Source organism: Morone saxatilis, unplaced genomic scaffold (assembly GCF_004916995.1).
Source record: "Morone saxatilis isolate NCDOM2014 unplaced genomic scaffold, NCSU_SB_2.0 Contig1, whole genome shotgun sequence".
Lineage (NCBI taxonomy): Eukaryota > Metazoa > Chordata > Actinopteri > Moronidae > Morone > Morone saxatilis.
In genome coordinates, this window is record NW_023339651.1 from 15593984 (window position 1) to 15611530 (window position 17547).

At 41.8% G+C, this 17547-nt stretch overlaps 1 protein-coding gene across 1 annotated transcript in view; it reads right to left on the reverse strand.

The window, feature by feature from the left end:
* Window positions 1-11776, reverse strand: part of mrtfab (myocardin related transcription factor Ab) — a gene marked incomplete in the record, with an annotated part of 45858 nt that extends 34082 nt beyond the window's left edge. The window contains 3 exon segments of the mRNA XM_035657950.1: window positions 6228-6413; window positions 10921-10982; window positions 11631-11776. Of these exon segments, the coding sequence (XP_035513843.1) occupies window positions 6228-6351 (124 nt within the window).
* Between the last annotated feature and the right edge of the window lie 5771 nt (window positions 11777-17547).

The following is a 17547-nucleotide window of genomic DNA, read 5'->3' on the forward strand; positions in this document are numbered from 1 at the left end:
GTGTTTGTGTTTGTGTGTGTGCTGGTGAGTCATGCGTAGTCTGTGGGTGTGTGCGTGGTGTGCTGGACACATTTAAGATTTAAGCCCTCTCACAAAACTTGCCTCAGTTGCATAAATATGTTTCTGTTCTGTATGTTTATTAGACTGAAAGCTGTTTACTTTCACCCAAAACTGCGACATGTGGTACTGTTGTTTAAATTCGTAATGTTACTGGATAACTGAGATGCAGTTTAATATGCCCCAGCAACATCCATTTATCATCAAATACACCTTCCAATTCTTACAGGGAAATGCATACACTCAAAGTAGAGTTACCATGGGTCAGAAACTCATTTTGATGTTATTTTTTTTGTACCTCAATTGTTTCATTTTATCACTTGGAATTGTTTTTGTTTTTTTTTGACTGGACATTTTTTATGTTTTTGATTGTCTTGAGCATACAGAGATTATGTAATGCCATGACAGAGTCACTGGTGAAGAGATGAGGAGACATGCAGCTGGATTGTGTTTGCTGCAGCTGTGTGTTTGGATTAGATTGAAACATAACTCCCATCTTGCCCCCCTACCTTCCTCCCCCTACCTTTTAATGGTCTTATTTTCCAATCCTTCGCTCCTCTCTACTCTTATTTTACATTTCTTTATTCTCTCCCCTTTCTCTCTGTGCTTATTCCTCCTCTTCCTTGCTATCTATCAGTCTCGTTCTTCCCTCTCCTCTCCTACTCTCAGCCTGACAGAGTGCTGCGGGCCTCTGCTGCTGGCAGCCTCCCAGTCTGTTACATAACAGTACCGTCAGCCTCTCTGAAATCACTGCGGGGCTAGGCTAGCCTCAGCCAGGCTACATATCTTGCTATCGTATCTTAAATGCTGCCCAACAGCAAAGCGTCTGTCTGTGTGGGTTCAGATTACATTCGCATTTTTAATTTCAGATGGCAAACTGATCGTTTCTGGCGCCTGTGAAGCAGAGCCCAGCACTAATGACACAACATCTCAGCATGAGCTACGGCCCATCTATTGTCATTATGCAAGGGTGGGGATGTGATCTTTATCTCTTTATGTTTACAAGTCTAGATGATGCAGTCAGCCAAATCCCAAACTGGAGTCTACCAGCTCCTCGCCCAACTTTTAGCCACATAGTCTGAATCCCACTTTCTGTCCATGCTTCAATCTGTGTTAACCCTGATCTCAGCTGTAGGCTGTAGTCAAGACAGTTTCTTCACTGAGACAAAAGGTAAACAGTGATAAAAAGATCACAGTGGTCAATTCAGGGTCTGATATTCATAGCCAATTTGTTTGATAAGCCCCTGTCACTGGTTGTAGGTGCAACAACCAGTGAAATCAGTCGCTATAGTATTTGGTTGGATCAAAAAACCTGCGGACTCTCAAGCCACAGTGGTACATGATTAAAAAATCCCTGTTCAGGCTTCCTGAGGATGTGCAGGCACACACATATAACACTGTCTTACTGCATTTATCATTGACAATCCACTTTCTAGTCTCGGCAGTTGTACCCGTAGTCCGTGTTATGATCTGGAACAATCTGTTCTGACTGAAGTGAGTGGGTCATTTCCACTCGAATCTGGAGCGGAGTCTGTGACGCCTCTAACCTACTTTCCCCCTCCAGCTCCGGTCTCCTTCAGCGAGCCCAGGCTGTGTTCTCTGTTCCTCTTCCCTCAGCCAACCTCTAACTCTCCAGCACTATCTGGACACTGGCCCCTGGCTTGGAGTCAGTCTTTAGGGAGCAGCGGCGCATTTGCTGGACAGTTGACAGCAGCATTGATTGAAGGGGGGGAGGGCGTCACTTTCTGAGAAGAGCCCAATTCACCAACCACACCTTTGAAACTACTCAACACCCTCCTCCGCCCAGTGTTGCTCAGGAGAGACCCCGCACACCTGGCCTCACTGTTCCCTTTTGTTCTGGGAACCCTCTGAGGTGAAACCCTGGAAACTATATTTACACACTACATACTGTATGGTCAATTTGTCACTAGCTCAGACTGATGACATGATGGAAGAGCTTTTACAGGCTCTACATCGTTAACTGTAACATCTGGAAGTTGTCGGTTTATTTCTACTTTTAACCATCAAGTTAAAGAATATTTCCCTTGCGGCAGCAGTTAAAATCTACACAGCCAACTCGTTATGCAGCCCTCCAATATAACTGATAAAGATGATCATTTTCCGAGCCTAAATGCTACCAGGTTTGGTTGATAGTAACGGCATGTGTGAGCACAGTAAGGACACTTTTTCAGCTATCAGCAGAAGCACCCATTCTCACGCCAACAACAAGTACACCAACCCTTGAGACTGCAGTGTCAATACACTTAACAATTACAAATACATGCAACAGCTCACACCACACCTGCAGTCAGCAAAGCTCACCTTACTTTACAGGTAACTGTCAATCATTGTCATCATTTTTAAAAACACACAGACATGAAAGCAGAAGGTAGCGTACTCAAAGGGACTTTACCTGACGGGATAGTCATATCCCTCTGCACCATGCTGTAGGGAAGCTTCACCCTCCCGGCAGCAAGATTAGCGATTCATACTCCCAACACAAGCACAATGTATAGAGAGACACACAACAGCGGTAGAAGGCTGAAGAGAAGTTCCAGCAACAGAAAAGCCACATTAAACACGTTTTCCTCTCACCGGCAGCTGGTACTCCACAGGTAGCAGTGCACCTCACATTCCCATTCTCTTGACTGTCTGTCTACAAGTGTGTGCACGCCCCAGCAGAGAGGGCGTGTGAAGGTCTGTCGCTTATTGCTCCTTGGATAACAACAAGGTCCACCCAGAGGTTCCAATCTCTCCGTGGCTACACCTCTTGTTTCACTCCCATGTACTTGTTGAAAACTTTTGGTCACTCCTCTGCACTCTCTCAGCCAGTTTGGAAGTAAAAAAAAAAATTCGAAAAAGAAAAACAAGCTGGTGCCAAGCCTCACCTCCTCATGTACATGTAACACGCCCCCTCCTTTCTTGCTTTTCATTTTCCCTCGCTTTCCTTCTGTTCCCTCTCTGAGAAGTTATGCAATACTGCCATTTCAGACATGACCTCCCCCTCCTCTCTTCCCCTTCCTCCTTCTTCTGCTGCTGCCGCTGTTGCAGCCCGCACTCCCACACTTGAACTAGCTTCTCCACCTCAAAGTTTTGAATGATTTCAGTCAGAGTATCATAGGGCGACCGCTTTTGTTTGCAAGGCAAGTTTGTGACTGGGAAGACAGGAAATGTAAATTGTCTTAAAAGGCCATTCTCTGTTGTGTCAGCCTTTATGTCTTGAATCAAAGCTCTCTCTCTCTCTCTCTCTCTCTCTGGTGCACATGAACCTAAACATCTGTCTCTGATCCTCATCCTGAAAAACATGTCACCTCTATCTATATATACACACACATGCGCGTGTTTAACAATAAATCTCCCAGCGCTTGCCCATGACTGAGGAAGGAACCTTGTGCAAATACACATTGCATAACCTGCTGTCAGAGATAAGGCTTTGATAAGCTTTATAGGGGCATTCCATTATGTTTCACTGCCACACATGCATACATATAGACATGCACATGCAGTCACATGCAATGCATCTCTGCAGCGCTCTGAAAGCATCTTCGTGTAAGATTAGCTACAGGAGTGCCTGCAGCAACATGCCTGCTTCTGGCTAGCAGAATTAAGTGTGTAAGGAAAGGGCCAACAAGAGCAGGGGTTGTTTAAATTTGGGAGTGGTAGCCTGAGGCTGTGTGTGTGTGTCTGTGTGTGTGTCTGTGTGTTTCTGTGAGGTAAACATGGTCCTGTGACTACTTATCATTCTGCCATTCTTAAACATTTCTGAAATGATGTAAAATCGTTTGAAATATTGTTCATATACCATAAATAATGTTTTTGCTGCCTGTATTACTTCCATGGTTAAGGCTCGTTGCACTTCCCTAACTTTCTTTTTCTACTGTTGACTTTTATTGTACGTGCTGTTGTGCTTTATTCTCAGCCACTGTTGGGGCTCCCCCTAAAGATCGTCAATCATTTACTGGCCCTACCTTGCCTAGCCTTCCTCTCCCGACAAATCAACAGCAGGTCAACTAACTGTGTCTCCACAAAACTGGGCAGCCAACGCCCAGCTGGGAACAATGGCCAATGTGGCTGAGTGTTCTGATAATGCAAGGTGTGTGTATGTGTGGAAGTATCACTATCCCAGGGTGACCAATGCTCTGATATCTCTGCTTACCCGACAGAATGTGTCTAACTTGGTGGTATTAACATTTGGATGCTTTGTTTTACTGGAGACAATAAGAAGCACATGCCTAAGTGAAAAAAGTAAAAAGTGATTTTAAGTTGCTGCAATGATATCTTGGTTTAACACTGAGGGTGCATTTTCACCACATATCTTTAGAGCAGTTTAGCAGATGCTGGTCAGGTGAGAAAGGTGCTACTTGATCTCATTTGGCACTACATAGCTGCACCAAGTCAACTGGAAATGTTTGTCTTGATCTCTTATCAGCTGACTTGTGGCATGGTTTAAAAAAAAAAAAATTTGACGGGATGATGTAATCGGCCCTGATAACAGGAAACAATCTCAAAACAAGCGGGTGTTCGGAGATGAATGTTTACGTCTGCAAGTCAGCAGTTGCCAATTCTTGGAAAAAAAAAAACATAATAACACGATCATGAACTGACTGCAATGTAAACGAATGGATGTTTTAACTGTACAAAATGCCCAACCTCATTTCCCAGAGCTCAAAGTGACGTCTCGAAATGTCTTGTCGGACAGTCCAAAACCCAAAGATATTGTGCTGTCTTGCATCAAGTCAATTAAACATGTTTTACAAAAGACACACCAGTTCATACAATGACAGAGAAAAGCAGCAAATCCACACATCTGAGAAGCTATAATCAGCCAGTGTTTGGCATTTCTGCTTGAAAAATGACACTGAAAATGACACCTATTCATTTTCTGTTGATCGACTAACTCAGTTCATCAGTTCAGCTCCACATGCCCATGTTCAGCTATTACTTCTTCATAGCGGACAAATGATATTATGCTTAACTTACAAAGACTTGAGTGGGATTTATTTAAACCCGTCGCCAAAAGCTCACGTTAGACATGTTAACAAAGCTCTATTAAATAAACAAAATATCTTTGAGTGCTTGTGCTCTGGTTCACTTGTAATTTGGCTGCGTGAACCTAAGCAAACCCAATACATAAATGCAGCAAAGTCAACTTTTCCACCGTGATTCAAACCGATGGAAGCTGCTGCATGTCATTCTGCACAGAGAGCCAAGTGCTCTCAGCTCCAGGCGAACTCCAGACACCAAAAAGGCCCACAGAGTCTTACACAGCAAACGTCTAATCTACTGTAACAAGAGGTCAGCGCGGAGGAGCAAACCAATTAGGTATAGCAGCTTCTTCACTACCTTCTTTCTGGAGGCTTTACCGCACATAGCCTTGTACACAGACGCTTACACACAGTTTCACCTGAGCACTTAAACCTCCATGTCTCACCCTCCGCAGTGAGGTAAGCTTTCCGCTGACAAATGAACAAGGCGCACAGACACATCTGACATTTAACTTCTGCATCTCAGATAAGTGTTTTATCCCCCCCCCCCACTTTCTACTTAACCTCAACTTATGTAACATGTTCTTTTAGCTTGGAGGAATTTATGTTGGAAATAGGCCACCTCTGTGAAGGATGAGTAGTGCTCCGGCAAAATATTCACTTGAGCTGGAAGCGAGAGTGTTGGTCTCCGAGGTCTGTAGAGAGATGTGTTTCCACCACATTCACCCAGCGGCTCAGAAGAATTGAGTGGGACATTGTGCGGGGACAGACGATCCCTGAATGAAACCACTGAACATGCTGAGCAAGGCAAACTGCCGGCGTCTGTCCTTAATGCACAATAGTGTATGAGCAATAAAAAAAGATGGAAGAAGATGAGCGTGGACTGGAAACCTTTCGAAAACAACCAGAAAACACTACTGTCACTACTACTACAATTACCACTACTACTAGGCCAGTTATAATTTCACCCTTCATACCAACACTTGTGAGGTAAACAACAGCATTTACATTTTACTTGCAATGCATGCTTGCACTGCTGTTTGCTCATCACAGCGCTCCCCAGACGAGACTGGACTATGCAAACGTTGAGCCGGGATGATGAAACCATCCAAAACCAAACACCAAAATTTGGGATTAAAAGTGGTGATTGAAAGGACAAAAAGTGTGCATGCAACAGAGTCTCACCATTCTTTCTCTCCTGCAGAGGCATCGGGTCGGGTGCAGGCTGAAGGGACAGCTCCTGAAGCTCACTGGTCACTGCCTCGCTCTGTGGGCTCGGGGCCAAGCCTGGCGTCCCAGTGACTTCCATGCTGCCAGGACTTGGCTCCTCCCCTTTCTGTGGGTGTAGCGTTGCCAGGGTGACTGAGAGACCTGTAGTAAAAATAGGACATTATTAGTTTAATAACTCATCAAAAGGCTCCATGTGATGTGAAGACAACAGGTACCGAGAATCAACTGGAATTGTTCTTTTAAAACGGTGCAACCCGTAATACTTCACAGGTTCCCTTCAAAAGAAACTGTAAAATATAAAATCCGCCACAAGGATTTGGTTTAGTTTTATCTCAGTATCTAATTTAGAACGTCAGTGCCGCGTTTAATAAGCTCTGGGATTTTAGACTTTGAAAAACTTCAGCACTGATGCAGGGTTGGCATTTTACTATCTGGCAGGTAAGCAGCTTATGATCTAGCTATAGAGCACATAAGCTGGCTGGCAAATATTTGTCTTTGATGCAAAACAGCACACATTTCAAGTCATCCCAGCATCACAGTCAATAACATTTTACCATGGTATTTTGATTGTGTCTTTGTCTTTCTAGCCATTTCACATACATTTAATATACAGACGTTAGCTAGCCCGAGCAGTGTAGCACCATTACACTTGAGTCAGTCTGTGCTGTGGAAGAATATATGCTGTACTTCTCTGTGTAGAAACATTTAGTAAATATACCCTTGAGCCTAATCTCCCTAGCCAGTGCATTGTTCCATTAGTCTCAGACACACAATGCATTTTTCCCATGAAGGTTTGTTTTATCAGTTCATCAGTAAAAAGTGTTGTGCAATTTTAGAAATGTACTACATCGGGTTGCCCGTGTTGGCCAATCAGAGTTGAAGTTGAGTATTGAACAAATTAAACATAAAAAATGAAGAAGAGAAGAAATAAAATACAGGCCAGTAGCACTTTTACAGGCTACAACATGTAAAAAAAAAAAAAAAAAAAAAAAAAAAGCTTCCCAAAACTGACATGTCTATTTTCCTCTCTGTCTGTCTGCTCTTTTCTCTCCCCGTCTCCTCATCACACACTCACACACACAAACATCTGGGGAAAGAGGAAGAATGCAGGGCTGTAGACTAGGGGATTAAATCAGCCATCAGGGAAGAATTTGCAAGTTTGAGCTTTTACAACTGTTGCTGTGGCCGCTGCTTTAGAAAGACGGAACTTTGTTTATGGATCCCCCGCCACACACACTTTTTACTTCTTAACAACCTCGGAGCAATTTCCATACATTAAACCCATCTAACAACTTACCCTCATAAAGGAAGCCATGAAAAACATGCATGACTGTGTCTGTGTGTGTTCAGTGTTGCATCTGGCTCCAAGACAAATTCTTCCCATTGGGGGACAGTTAAGGTTATGTTGAAAGTTGATTTGAAAGTTGAAATGGAGCTTAGTATGAGAAGCCTGGTGTGAGCTCAACAACCTGAACCAATGCCTTACACAGAGCTACAGAGAACCTTTGGCAGCACTTTATAGACCACTAGTGAGTACTGACTCTTGACACCTTGACCTGCCGTATTAGCTGAGTCTGTTGCAACCCTCTCCTTGTAATCATGTCATTCTGGGTTCAAGTCCTATATAAACAATGTGAGTTTCTGTCTGCACCCTACATTAAGGCAGTCAAAAGGACCTGCAGCCACGTCATACATGTTTTTAGCAACAACAAAAAAAGGCTACTTGGTTTTTGCTGTTATTGTAACATAACCGTTTTGTGCAATGTTGAAATGTGCTTCATTACCATTATTAATACGATGTCTAACAATGTTGTTTTCTGACAAATGTATGCAAAAACACACATAAGCTGATGTTCAAAGCAATAAACTGTGCTCTATCTTTAAAGATTTTAATTAATCAAACTTATGCATCAACTGTTTGACCATTTTGACATAGTATTGGGTATTATTCAATGTTTTTGCATTACCTAAGGTTTTGTAGAAACTATAAGGGTTTAGTATAATAACACTGAATAACTTGAGTGATATATATGCACACATACCAATGATAGGTCAAAACGTTACTAAATTATAAGCCAGAAGTGGTACTAAATGAAGAGCCATTTAGGAGTTGGGAGAGCTGGCTCTTATTGCCAAATGATCTGGCTCCCAGCACTATTATATACACCTGTGTTTTCCTACTGCGACATGTTGAAACATTTCCCGCGAGAAAGGCCCGTTATTCATCTGTTCTAGCAAACTTTCATTTTGTTGTACAACCGTGTGTCGTATTATGATAAACGCATTTCCTTGATGAATTGGTGGAAAGGAAATTGTTGAACAACAACATATTAAGAAATCTGATACTTAATACGGAATTATCACCCAGCAGTACTGAGGGATGAACACTGTGTTTAAGGCTGGCAGGTATATTTGTAATACAAACTGGTTAAACTGAGTGAAGCGAAGCCTAAACACAAACCTGAGATTAGACAGGTCTAGTGGGATATCCATTATAAACAAGGTTAAATGTATTTAGTCCTGCTTTATAGAACAGATTTTCCTGATTTACTGGACTAGGCCCTGTGTAACTGGTTCTCTTCCTTCATGAAACACTCCTCTGGACTGAACAGGCCCGGTAACTTGGGCAGCACATCACTAATGATTGCTTACAAAGGCGGGCCTGCCGCTGTGCTGTGTGTTGATCTCTCTCCTGCTCTCTCTGCAAATATGTGTTTTCTAGCCGTGGGGTTCTGATGGGGATCCTGTCATGACTGCACAACGGGCCTGAAAACAATGAGGCAGTGTTGTCTGAGATGTCACTCTTCTCTCTCACAATCAAATACCAGCGCACACACATGTCTGAATGGCGGCACACTAACCACATGACACATTACATTTACATTTGATGTTTTCATGGCCTCAGGATGTCGTGTGAAGTTGAAGCATTGAAGACTTTTTGCAATGCTGCTTAGAATCAAATGTAATGCCTTATTTTGAACAGACCTAATAGGATGTCTGCAGACATGTCAGAATGCAGGTAAATGGGCTTTCTTTTACTTCGTATAGGAAATATTTAGGTTTTTGTGTTTTACATGACGATGTGTGGCGTCTAGCTAGTTTCAGATTTTCCTGATTCAATGTCCCCTTCCAAATGCGAAGGAGAAACTACGGTGGCCACGAAATGCACAAAAAACGATCTAGAGCCAATGTTTGGTTTGTCCATTCGGGGCTACTGTACGAAGATTGCGATTCAAGATGGCAGACTCCCTGGAAGGCGACTCACTCCCTCTGTAGATAAAATGGCTCATTCAAAGGTAACGAAAACACAACAGTTGTTATTTTCAGGTGATTATATGCATTATTATGCGTGTTATATTCCTTTTAGATTATTTTTAAACTGAACAAGGAACTTATTTAAATGTTGTCTTATCACAAGCAGTCAGACATGTTTCAGACTTGTTTCCGTTCAAAAATCATTTCCCCAAGTAATAAGAGAAGTGTCAATGTGTTGTACGGTTTTAAGTGTAGCATGATTTTGTATGGGATGACATCTTTATAGGTTATGAAGACATGGCGGTGATAACAAAAGAAATGTCACCGCATGAGTCATAGAAATCTATCACCACCCTATGTACATATTACACCACCTGATATCCTCCAGTCAAAGACTTTACACTGACATTACACTGTCATGACAGCATCCCTGAGCAAATCCTCTCGTATATCTGCTAATCTAATTCACCTGCTCCCGAGAGGAACTCCAGCTCAGCAGCAGAAGCGCACAGGCGGCAGTTTTGCATACATATTACAGCCTTTTCACATTACAGCCCTGAAATCGCATGTTATATTGTTAGCAGCGACAACAAGTCTAGCAGAGGGAGTCACGAGCCTTTCCACTCAGACGCAGAAAAACAAACTGGGAAACCGGTTTAGAAAGGGAAGGAAATAACATTCAAATTCAGTGGTGTTAAAACGCAGCATTCAGTGAACGGTGAGGGGTCAGACTGCTGCAGTACGGCAAAACGTTACCGGGAGAAATGACCCAATGCATTACAAGCATATACCGTGGCACACTACCTAACAGCGGTGCGAGCTGCTGCGACGACGTGACGGCAAGATAATGGTTTTAGTGGCTTCTGGGCAACATGTGATCTCTCAGTGCAACACATCACTTTGACACACATATCAAAGACCGCGAGGCACGAGAAAGTACGTGTGTGTGTGTTGCCTCATATCTCTTGTCGTGCAGACAGCGATGCCTCCATTATGTCGCCTGACAAGGGCCCAGAAACTCTACAGTGACCTGGATATCAGGTGTCACGCAGCTCATCGACCCAACCATTTCAAATAGATGGCTTTCCGGAGATGCCCACTCTGCCTCGTCGGTTGCTTCATCGTTTACTTTCCCATGGAAGGGCTGCTGTTCTGACACGCAGCGTGTACGGTTCTGCTGCAGTGCATTTAAGAGACACTCCAGCATTCCTCTCTACACGCCCACACTAGCCTTTCAGATATGTATCACAATTACACAAGGTACAGGGACACACACCTACAGACAGCTGCTTTGTTTCACCATCGCACACATGAAAACCACTACCAAGAATTACAACACATTGTGAGTGAGCAGTGAGGTAACGGATGTGGTTCAAGGCTTGTTGCTGCTTACCTGTATTACTAAATCCTGAAGGGGCGTTTTCCCATCTCAGCAGGACAGAGCTTTGAGGGATTCTGTGGAAGCAAATACAAAAATCAAACCTTCAGCAAGGAATAACTGATATCTTCTCTCTTTCCCACCCAAACCCTGTTCTTTATTCTGGTCCTGAGCTCTCCGGGTCATGGTGCTGAGCAGCAGTCTCAGTGTAACCAGGGCATTGTGGAGCAAAAGAGGGTTCAAAAAAAGCAATAATGAGAAGTGATCATATGGGCTACATGAATCCACGTTGCAGGAGGCCTTTCCACAGATGCCGTGGGGCAGCAGCATACAGTTGTCACTGTCCAAAACACAGACATGCTAAGCTATTGTTAGCTCGTCTGGATGGGAGTTAACCTGAACAGTGTGAAGGCAGCTTTTAAGTGAAAACACTGTAATGTAACGACAAAACGAGCACGGAAGGTTCCCAACTACAGGCCGAAATACTTAATGCGAGCGCCGGCTACATGTGAAACCTGCTCGGCACCCCTAATGACTGCAGACAGACAGACAGACAGACAGACAGACAGAGACACCCCAAGTTAGCTAACAGCTAGCTACCGTTAGCATGCTATATCTGCCAGCCAGCCTCGTTCCTGCCTGTCACGTTGCCGTCGTCTCTAAAGGGGAACTATAAGTAGCTAATGCCGTTTCGATATCTATTAAATGTATATATTTGAGCTTACTTTTCATGGTCGCCACTTGTGTGTTGTGTCTGTGAGGATAAACAGCTTTGGCATCGCACCACCACTTCCGAATCACAAAGGAAACTTTAACCGGAAAACCCTCCTCTGCGTGGGACGCGGAGACCCACTTCCTTCACAACACCTCTCTAACCGGTTTACTACGACTGCTCTGGGGCAGGAGCTAGTACAGCGGGGTTGTGTCCCTATGTGTCAAACGCCACACTGTCTTTAATATAATGTGTGTAGTAAAGTTGAAGAAACTGAAAAATAATGGATTTAAAATGTACGCAGCGTATAAAACTATATACAATCCCCTGCACAGTCTCTGGCTCCATCTAGTGTTCAATTAAATGTACTGCAGGAGGAAGGAGCTACAGGTTGGTAAAGGCACTGTGCATCCCGAGTTCACTGTGTCTTCCGTTATTATTGATCATCATCATTTAATATAAAGTGAGTGAGTGGCTTTAATGGCATTCCAGAGGATTTAAATTTTGGTGTGATGTTTGCAGTGTTACAGTGTTACCAAACAGCCAATAAACAGCAAATACAGCTATGAAAGACACATGAGATTGTGGGAGCACTGGGTTTACAGTACTTTACAGCTGCTTTGGTTCAGTTTACATATAAAATGTCCAACTGACTAATATCTTACGTTCAAACACAAAGGACTGTGCTAACATACGAAATGCAAAAAAAAAAAAGAGAAAAAGAGAGACAGAGTTAAAATGCTTTTACAGATTACTATATCAGTTGTGTTTATGCATTTGTCTTTTTACTTTAACAGCATACCCCTGTACGGAAGCCAAGTACTGCCATGCTTGCAATTATATTTTCTTAATGTCGTTATGTTGAGATCACAAGTTAATTATTTTATTTTCTTGAGAAAAAACCAGCTTCGCCATCCTGAGATAATGACACAACCTGTTATCACAACGAGAAAACAAAAGTTAATTTCCTCTTATTATGTTTATCCAGGAAGTGCCATGCCATCATGGCTTATTATAGATAATGGACAATGCATGGAGGAATAATATGAAATATTAATTTTCATACAGATCAACATGACACTGCAGGGATCTCTGAGCTGACTTGATCATTCTCAGTCTTCTCTTGATATATTTTGTCAGTACTGTATCATTAACTCTCAGATTTATGTCTGGTAACAGCTCTTTTCAGCTGAATTATGAATCCTGCACCAGTTGTGACAGTGATCATCAGGCTGATATCAAGATTGATCAAATGAACCAGAAACTCATTTTCAAGTTCTCTATAATCCTCTCAATTATTCCATTATCTTGACAAATTGACGTGTTTTCATGAGATCACAAGATTGATTAACTCGTGACCTCGAGGTAACGCCAATTGCAAGCGCAGCCATTCTTGGCTTCCGTACCCAGGTGAGCAGTGACTTGGTGTGATGTTTCTAGTATACCAAGACCATACATTTCTTCCTGTTGAATGTTATAATGTGTTGATCTTGTGATTGACTGTTTTATGCTTTCCAATATCAATTATTAACTTGCTGTATTATTAATTATTGTTAAATGTGGAAGTGATTGAAATACCTGAAGAATAAAAACAAAAAATAAAAATGCAAACAAGAAAAAGTCAATTTTGTCTTGTTTGAATGCACCACTACAGCGTAAAGATAACACTTGACTATATTACATCTATACTTCAGTCAGTTTAAGATACACATACAGTTTTTTTTCCTCATTGCTAAAATTGAAAACACTTTATTTTACAGTAACTGTCTTAATGATTTCTTATTAAAATTGGGTGCTAATTATAAAAAATACTTATTTATTATGTCTTTCAAAAAAGTGATCATTTTAAATCCAAGTAAATATTCATTGATTTGTCATTTATTATTAAAAAAAAAAAACGTTCTCCATACTAATTGTATGCTTTGCTTTAAAATGTTTTTGTTGTAACAAATTAATATATTTCAAAGAAATTACTGGAAACTAAAGTCTAGTAAAGTCTAGTAAAGTCTTTGAGAAAATAGCCAACTGCTATTAGTGTTATTGTTTGATACCACTGATTGGTAATGACCCTTTGTGGTAATGCAACAGTTATTAAAATGTAATCATAAATATGTTCTGATGCTCTGATAAAGTTGATGCAAGGTGCATTTATAGTCCAAAAGTGGGAGCCCAGAGGTGCAAGAAAGAGGACGGAAAGAAAATTAATGTAAAGCAAATTGAGAGGACGACAGTGATGCCATTTTAAACTAAAATCAATATAACAAATCATATTGGTCAGACAAAACAAGACATTTATGTATGTCACCTTCATCTCAGTGGTAGGCATTTTTCACCACTTTTTTAAACTAAATATATCTCAAAATATATGTATATCAGGTGGGAGGAATCACTTGTGTTATTCCATAATTGACATATTGAATGTACAGATGTTCCAGAAACTCACTATAGAATCATTATGACGCTAATAGAATCATTCATCACAGTTGAACACCCAGAGTTCCAGATAGTTCATATCAGTCTCTTTGCACCATTCAGATGTTATATAACTGTAAGCTTTGATTTAGGAAAACATTCATCCATTTATTAGCCATTTATTGACAACATTAAACAAGGATTTCGACTACTTCTTAGTCAGGAATTAATTTATTGCACCACAGAAATGGAAGGCAAGTTACCAGCAGAGCTATTTCACACTTGACATATAAACTTGTTAAAACTTAATGTTCTGCCATTAATGACATTTTTCTATTGTTTATAGCAACAACATGCACCATCTGTAGAACAGCGTGTGTGTCTGTGTCAATGTGTGTCACTGATTATTTGTCTCTCTGTCTTTCTACCATTTTCCAGTCATGTTGAGAAAAAGTCTTCGCCTGCAGGAAGCAGGATATTATACAGAGGAAGGAACTCCACTTATTTCCTACAGGGAGATCTTGTACAGGTAAGCTGCTGTAGTGTTTGTGTGCACATATTGTGTGTGTGTATGTGCATATGCTGGGCGGTTGCCACACTATAAACCTTCGCACGCATCAGTCTTTTCTAACTTCTGTTGTATCTTTTAGGATCTTTCGAAGAAAGAAAGGTTGTAGCCACCCCATTATGAACGCTATAAATTACTATGACTCATTGGACCAACATGACTCTGATGATGACTATGAAGATGCGGCTTACAGCCAGGAAAGCCCCAGAACCATCAGTGACAATAAAGACAAGCTTGACACTAGTGCTTTGACTATTGAGGTTGAAGCCACACAGAACTGGACACCTAATACACCTACCACTGGGAATCAGGCCACAAATACTTGTACCACCAGGACTCAGGCTACTCAGATGTTGACCACTGAAACACAGGCCACTTTAACAGCTCCTGGGACCCAGACCAAGAGAAACAAGGGTAAGCACTGCCTCTCACCTGTAACCACAGTTGTGTATAAGAGTTTGAGCCAGATGTTTTGTCTGTTATCAAGCTTTAAACATTCTGTTTCTGTCTGCAGCCAGAACATCGTCCAGCTCATGTGTGAATTTCATCAGCGGTTTCCTCCTGCTGCTCCTTCTGGCTTTCGGTGGGTGACTTCAAACGTTGCTAAAATCATGTCTTAGTCCCTGGTCCAGGTTTTTGAGAGCTTCCTTCTTAATAAAAATCATATTTCTAACCTTTCTGCTTTGTGTCTTTCAGGATTCACACACATGCATATGCAAATGATAGAAATCCAGCAGGAAATGCAGTTACTGAGACAGCGGATGAACACATTTGCTCCTCTGGCAGACACAACACCAAATTTTGCCTTAGAATCACAAGGTTAGTCCTCTTCATCATCTATCTGTCTCATTATGATTCATACATGAGCATCACCGTGGAACTTGTTGAGGAGGTTGATTTCTACCTTTGGATGTGTGTCTTTGATTTGTGTGCTTGCAGGCGCTAGAGTTAAGCATTATTTATCTTCTGACTCATATTGGCCCCAAGAAGACGTTGGAATAATATGGGACAGAATATTCTACTGGTGGTATTCAGCCAAAGCACAGCGGCATGTGATCCAGGTATGAATTACACAGCCATATTCATAGATGTGGTTTTGTAATTACACTTTTGCAGCTTCTGGTGTTTCATATGAAATAACACAGGAGAAACAGTTGAACCGTGAAAACTAAAATATTGAATCTTCTCCCCTCAGGGATATTCTTCCTTAAAACCAGGAAAATGCTGGTCGTTTGCTGGCGAGCGAGGGCATTTATTCATCTCCCTGTCCCACCCTATCTCCATCACTAATGTGACGCTCGGCCACATAACAAAAAGCCAGTGCCCTCACGGCTACATCGCAAGTGCACCGAGGGAATTTTCTATCTATGTGAGTCAGACATTTGGTGTCATGATCCTAGATAGGTCATTTACACAGTGCACAACAAAAGGTTCAACTGATCTCTGTCTCTGGTTTCTACTCTAGGGAATGAGGAATACGGACGAGGAAGGCACCCATTTAGGGAAACAAGTTTATGATCAGGACGGTGAAGCATTTCAGACCTTCGCACTGCCTGTGAGTATCAGTGATACAGCATAACTCTCCTGAATGAACATTAATTCAATAACACTGTGACGGTTACCAGATCATTGCAGTACATATGTCCTTGTATAGGAGCTTTAACTGTTTAGTGATCTTCTGAGGATAAAACCTTTTCCTGCCACATTAATTGCTGCAAACTGCGGTGGTTAAACTAACTGTGTTATAGCTAGAGGTGGAGTCGCTACTAAAACTAGATGCAAACACCATGAGGTCCACACAGGTGCATCAACCTGTCATCTCTACCTCTGATGTCTGTCTGACTCTCTTTATTCATTTCTCTCTCTATCCAGAATCCAGACATAGGTGTCTTCAGCCACGTGAAGCTACAGATAGAGAACAACTGGGGAAACATAGACCACACGTGCGTCTACAGCTTCAGGGTTCATGGTAAACTCCGGACCTAGCAGCATATCCAATAATAAATACTCTCATTACAATACCATCGTTCATCGTCAACTTAAAGATCTTTAATAATGTTCAGTATATTCAGTTACTCTGCAGTGTTTTCATGTTCAGTCAACCTGCTCAAACAGGTCTCACAACACTGACTTTTGGCATGTTTTTTCTACATAATAATTCCTACAATCTGATTTCTGATCAAAGGATTTTGTACATCGTTTTACCTGCTTTGACGAAATCCTTGAAGTTTAACATTTACTACTGTACATTCTTGAAAAAATAGCAATAAGCAAAAACGCATTTCTTGCACAAAATAACTTGTACTTGGTCTTTGATATTGGACTCTAGATCCACCCAGAGCCTTAATGCAAAACACTGTAATAACAGTGCAGTTCAAACATGCTTAGGATTCTCAGGAGAGGGTTAGGGAAAGTTGTATATATACTACAACTGAATAAAACAATAAGATGAAACATGGAAATGTCTCCTCATAAAAACAATGCAGTTTTATCCAAGGCACTTTGGGTGCAGGAGACACATGTTATGAATTGTGCCAAACGCAGTCAGTAGAGCAGGACAATATCAGGAGAGGAACACTGCATGTCTGAAAGGAACAACAGTGATTGAGAAAAGCAGGAGGAAGGTAACACACGACGACAGTCCAAGTCCATGTCCAAAGCCGTTAGAACACATAACACATTGAGTCCACCATCAGTGCGATGGAGTGAGCAATAAAGGGCACGATCCAAGATGGCGAACACGGAAAACTGCATTCTCCTGCTCTATGACATCCTTCTGGACTGCTTTAAAGGTTTAGGTTCAAACTAAATGGCAGCCACACTGGGACAGCTTCGATCATCTTCTACAACTTCCTTGGCTGTGAGATAAACGCTCAACATAATAAAATATCACTGTGTGTAACAAAAGTGTCAGTCCACATAAACCTGAGCCACCTCAGGCTTCTGAAGT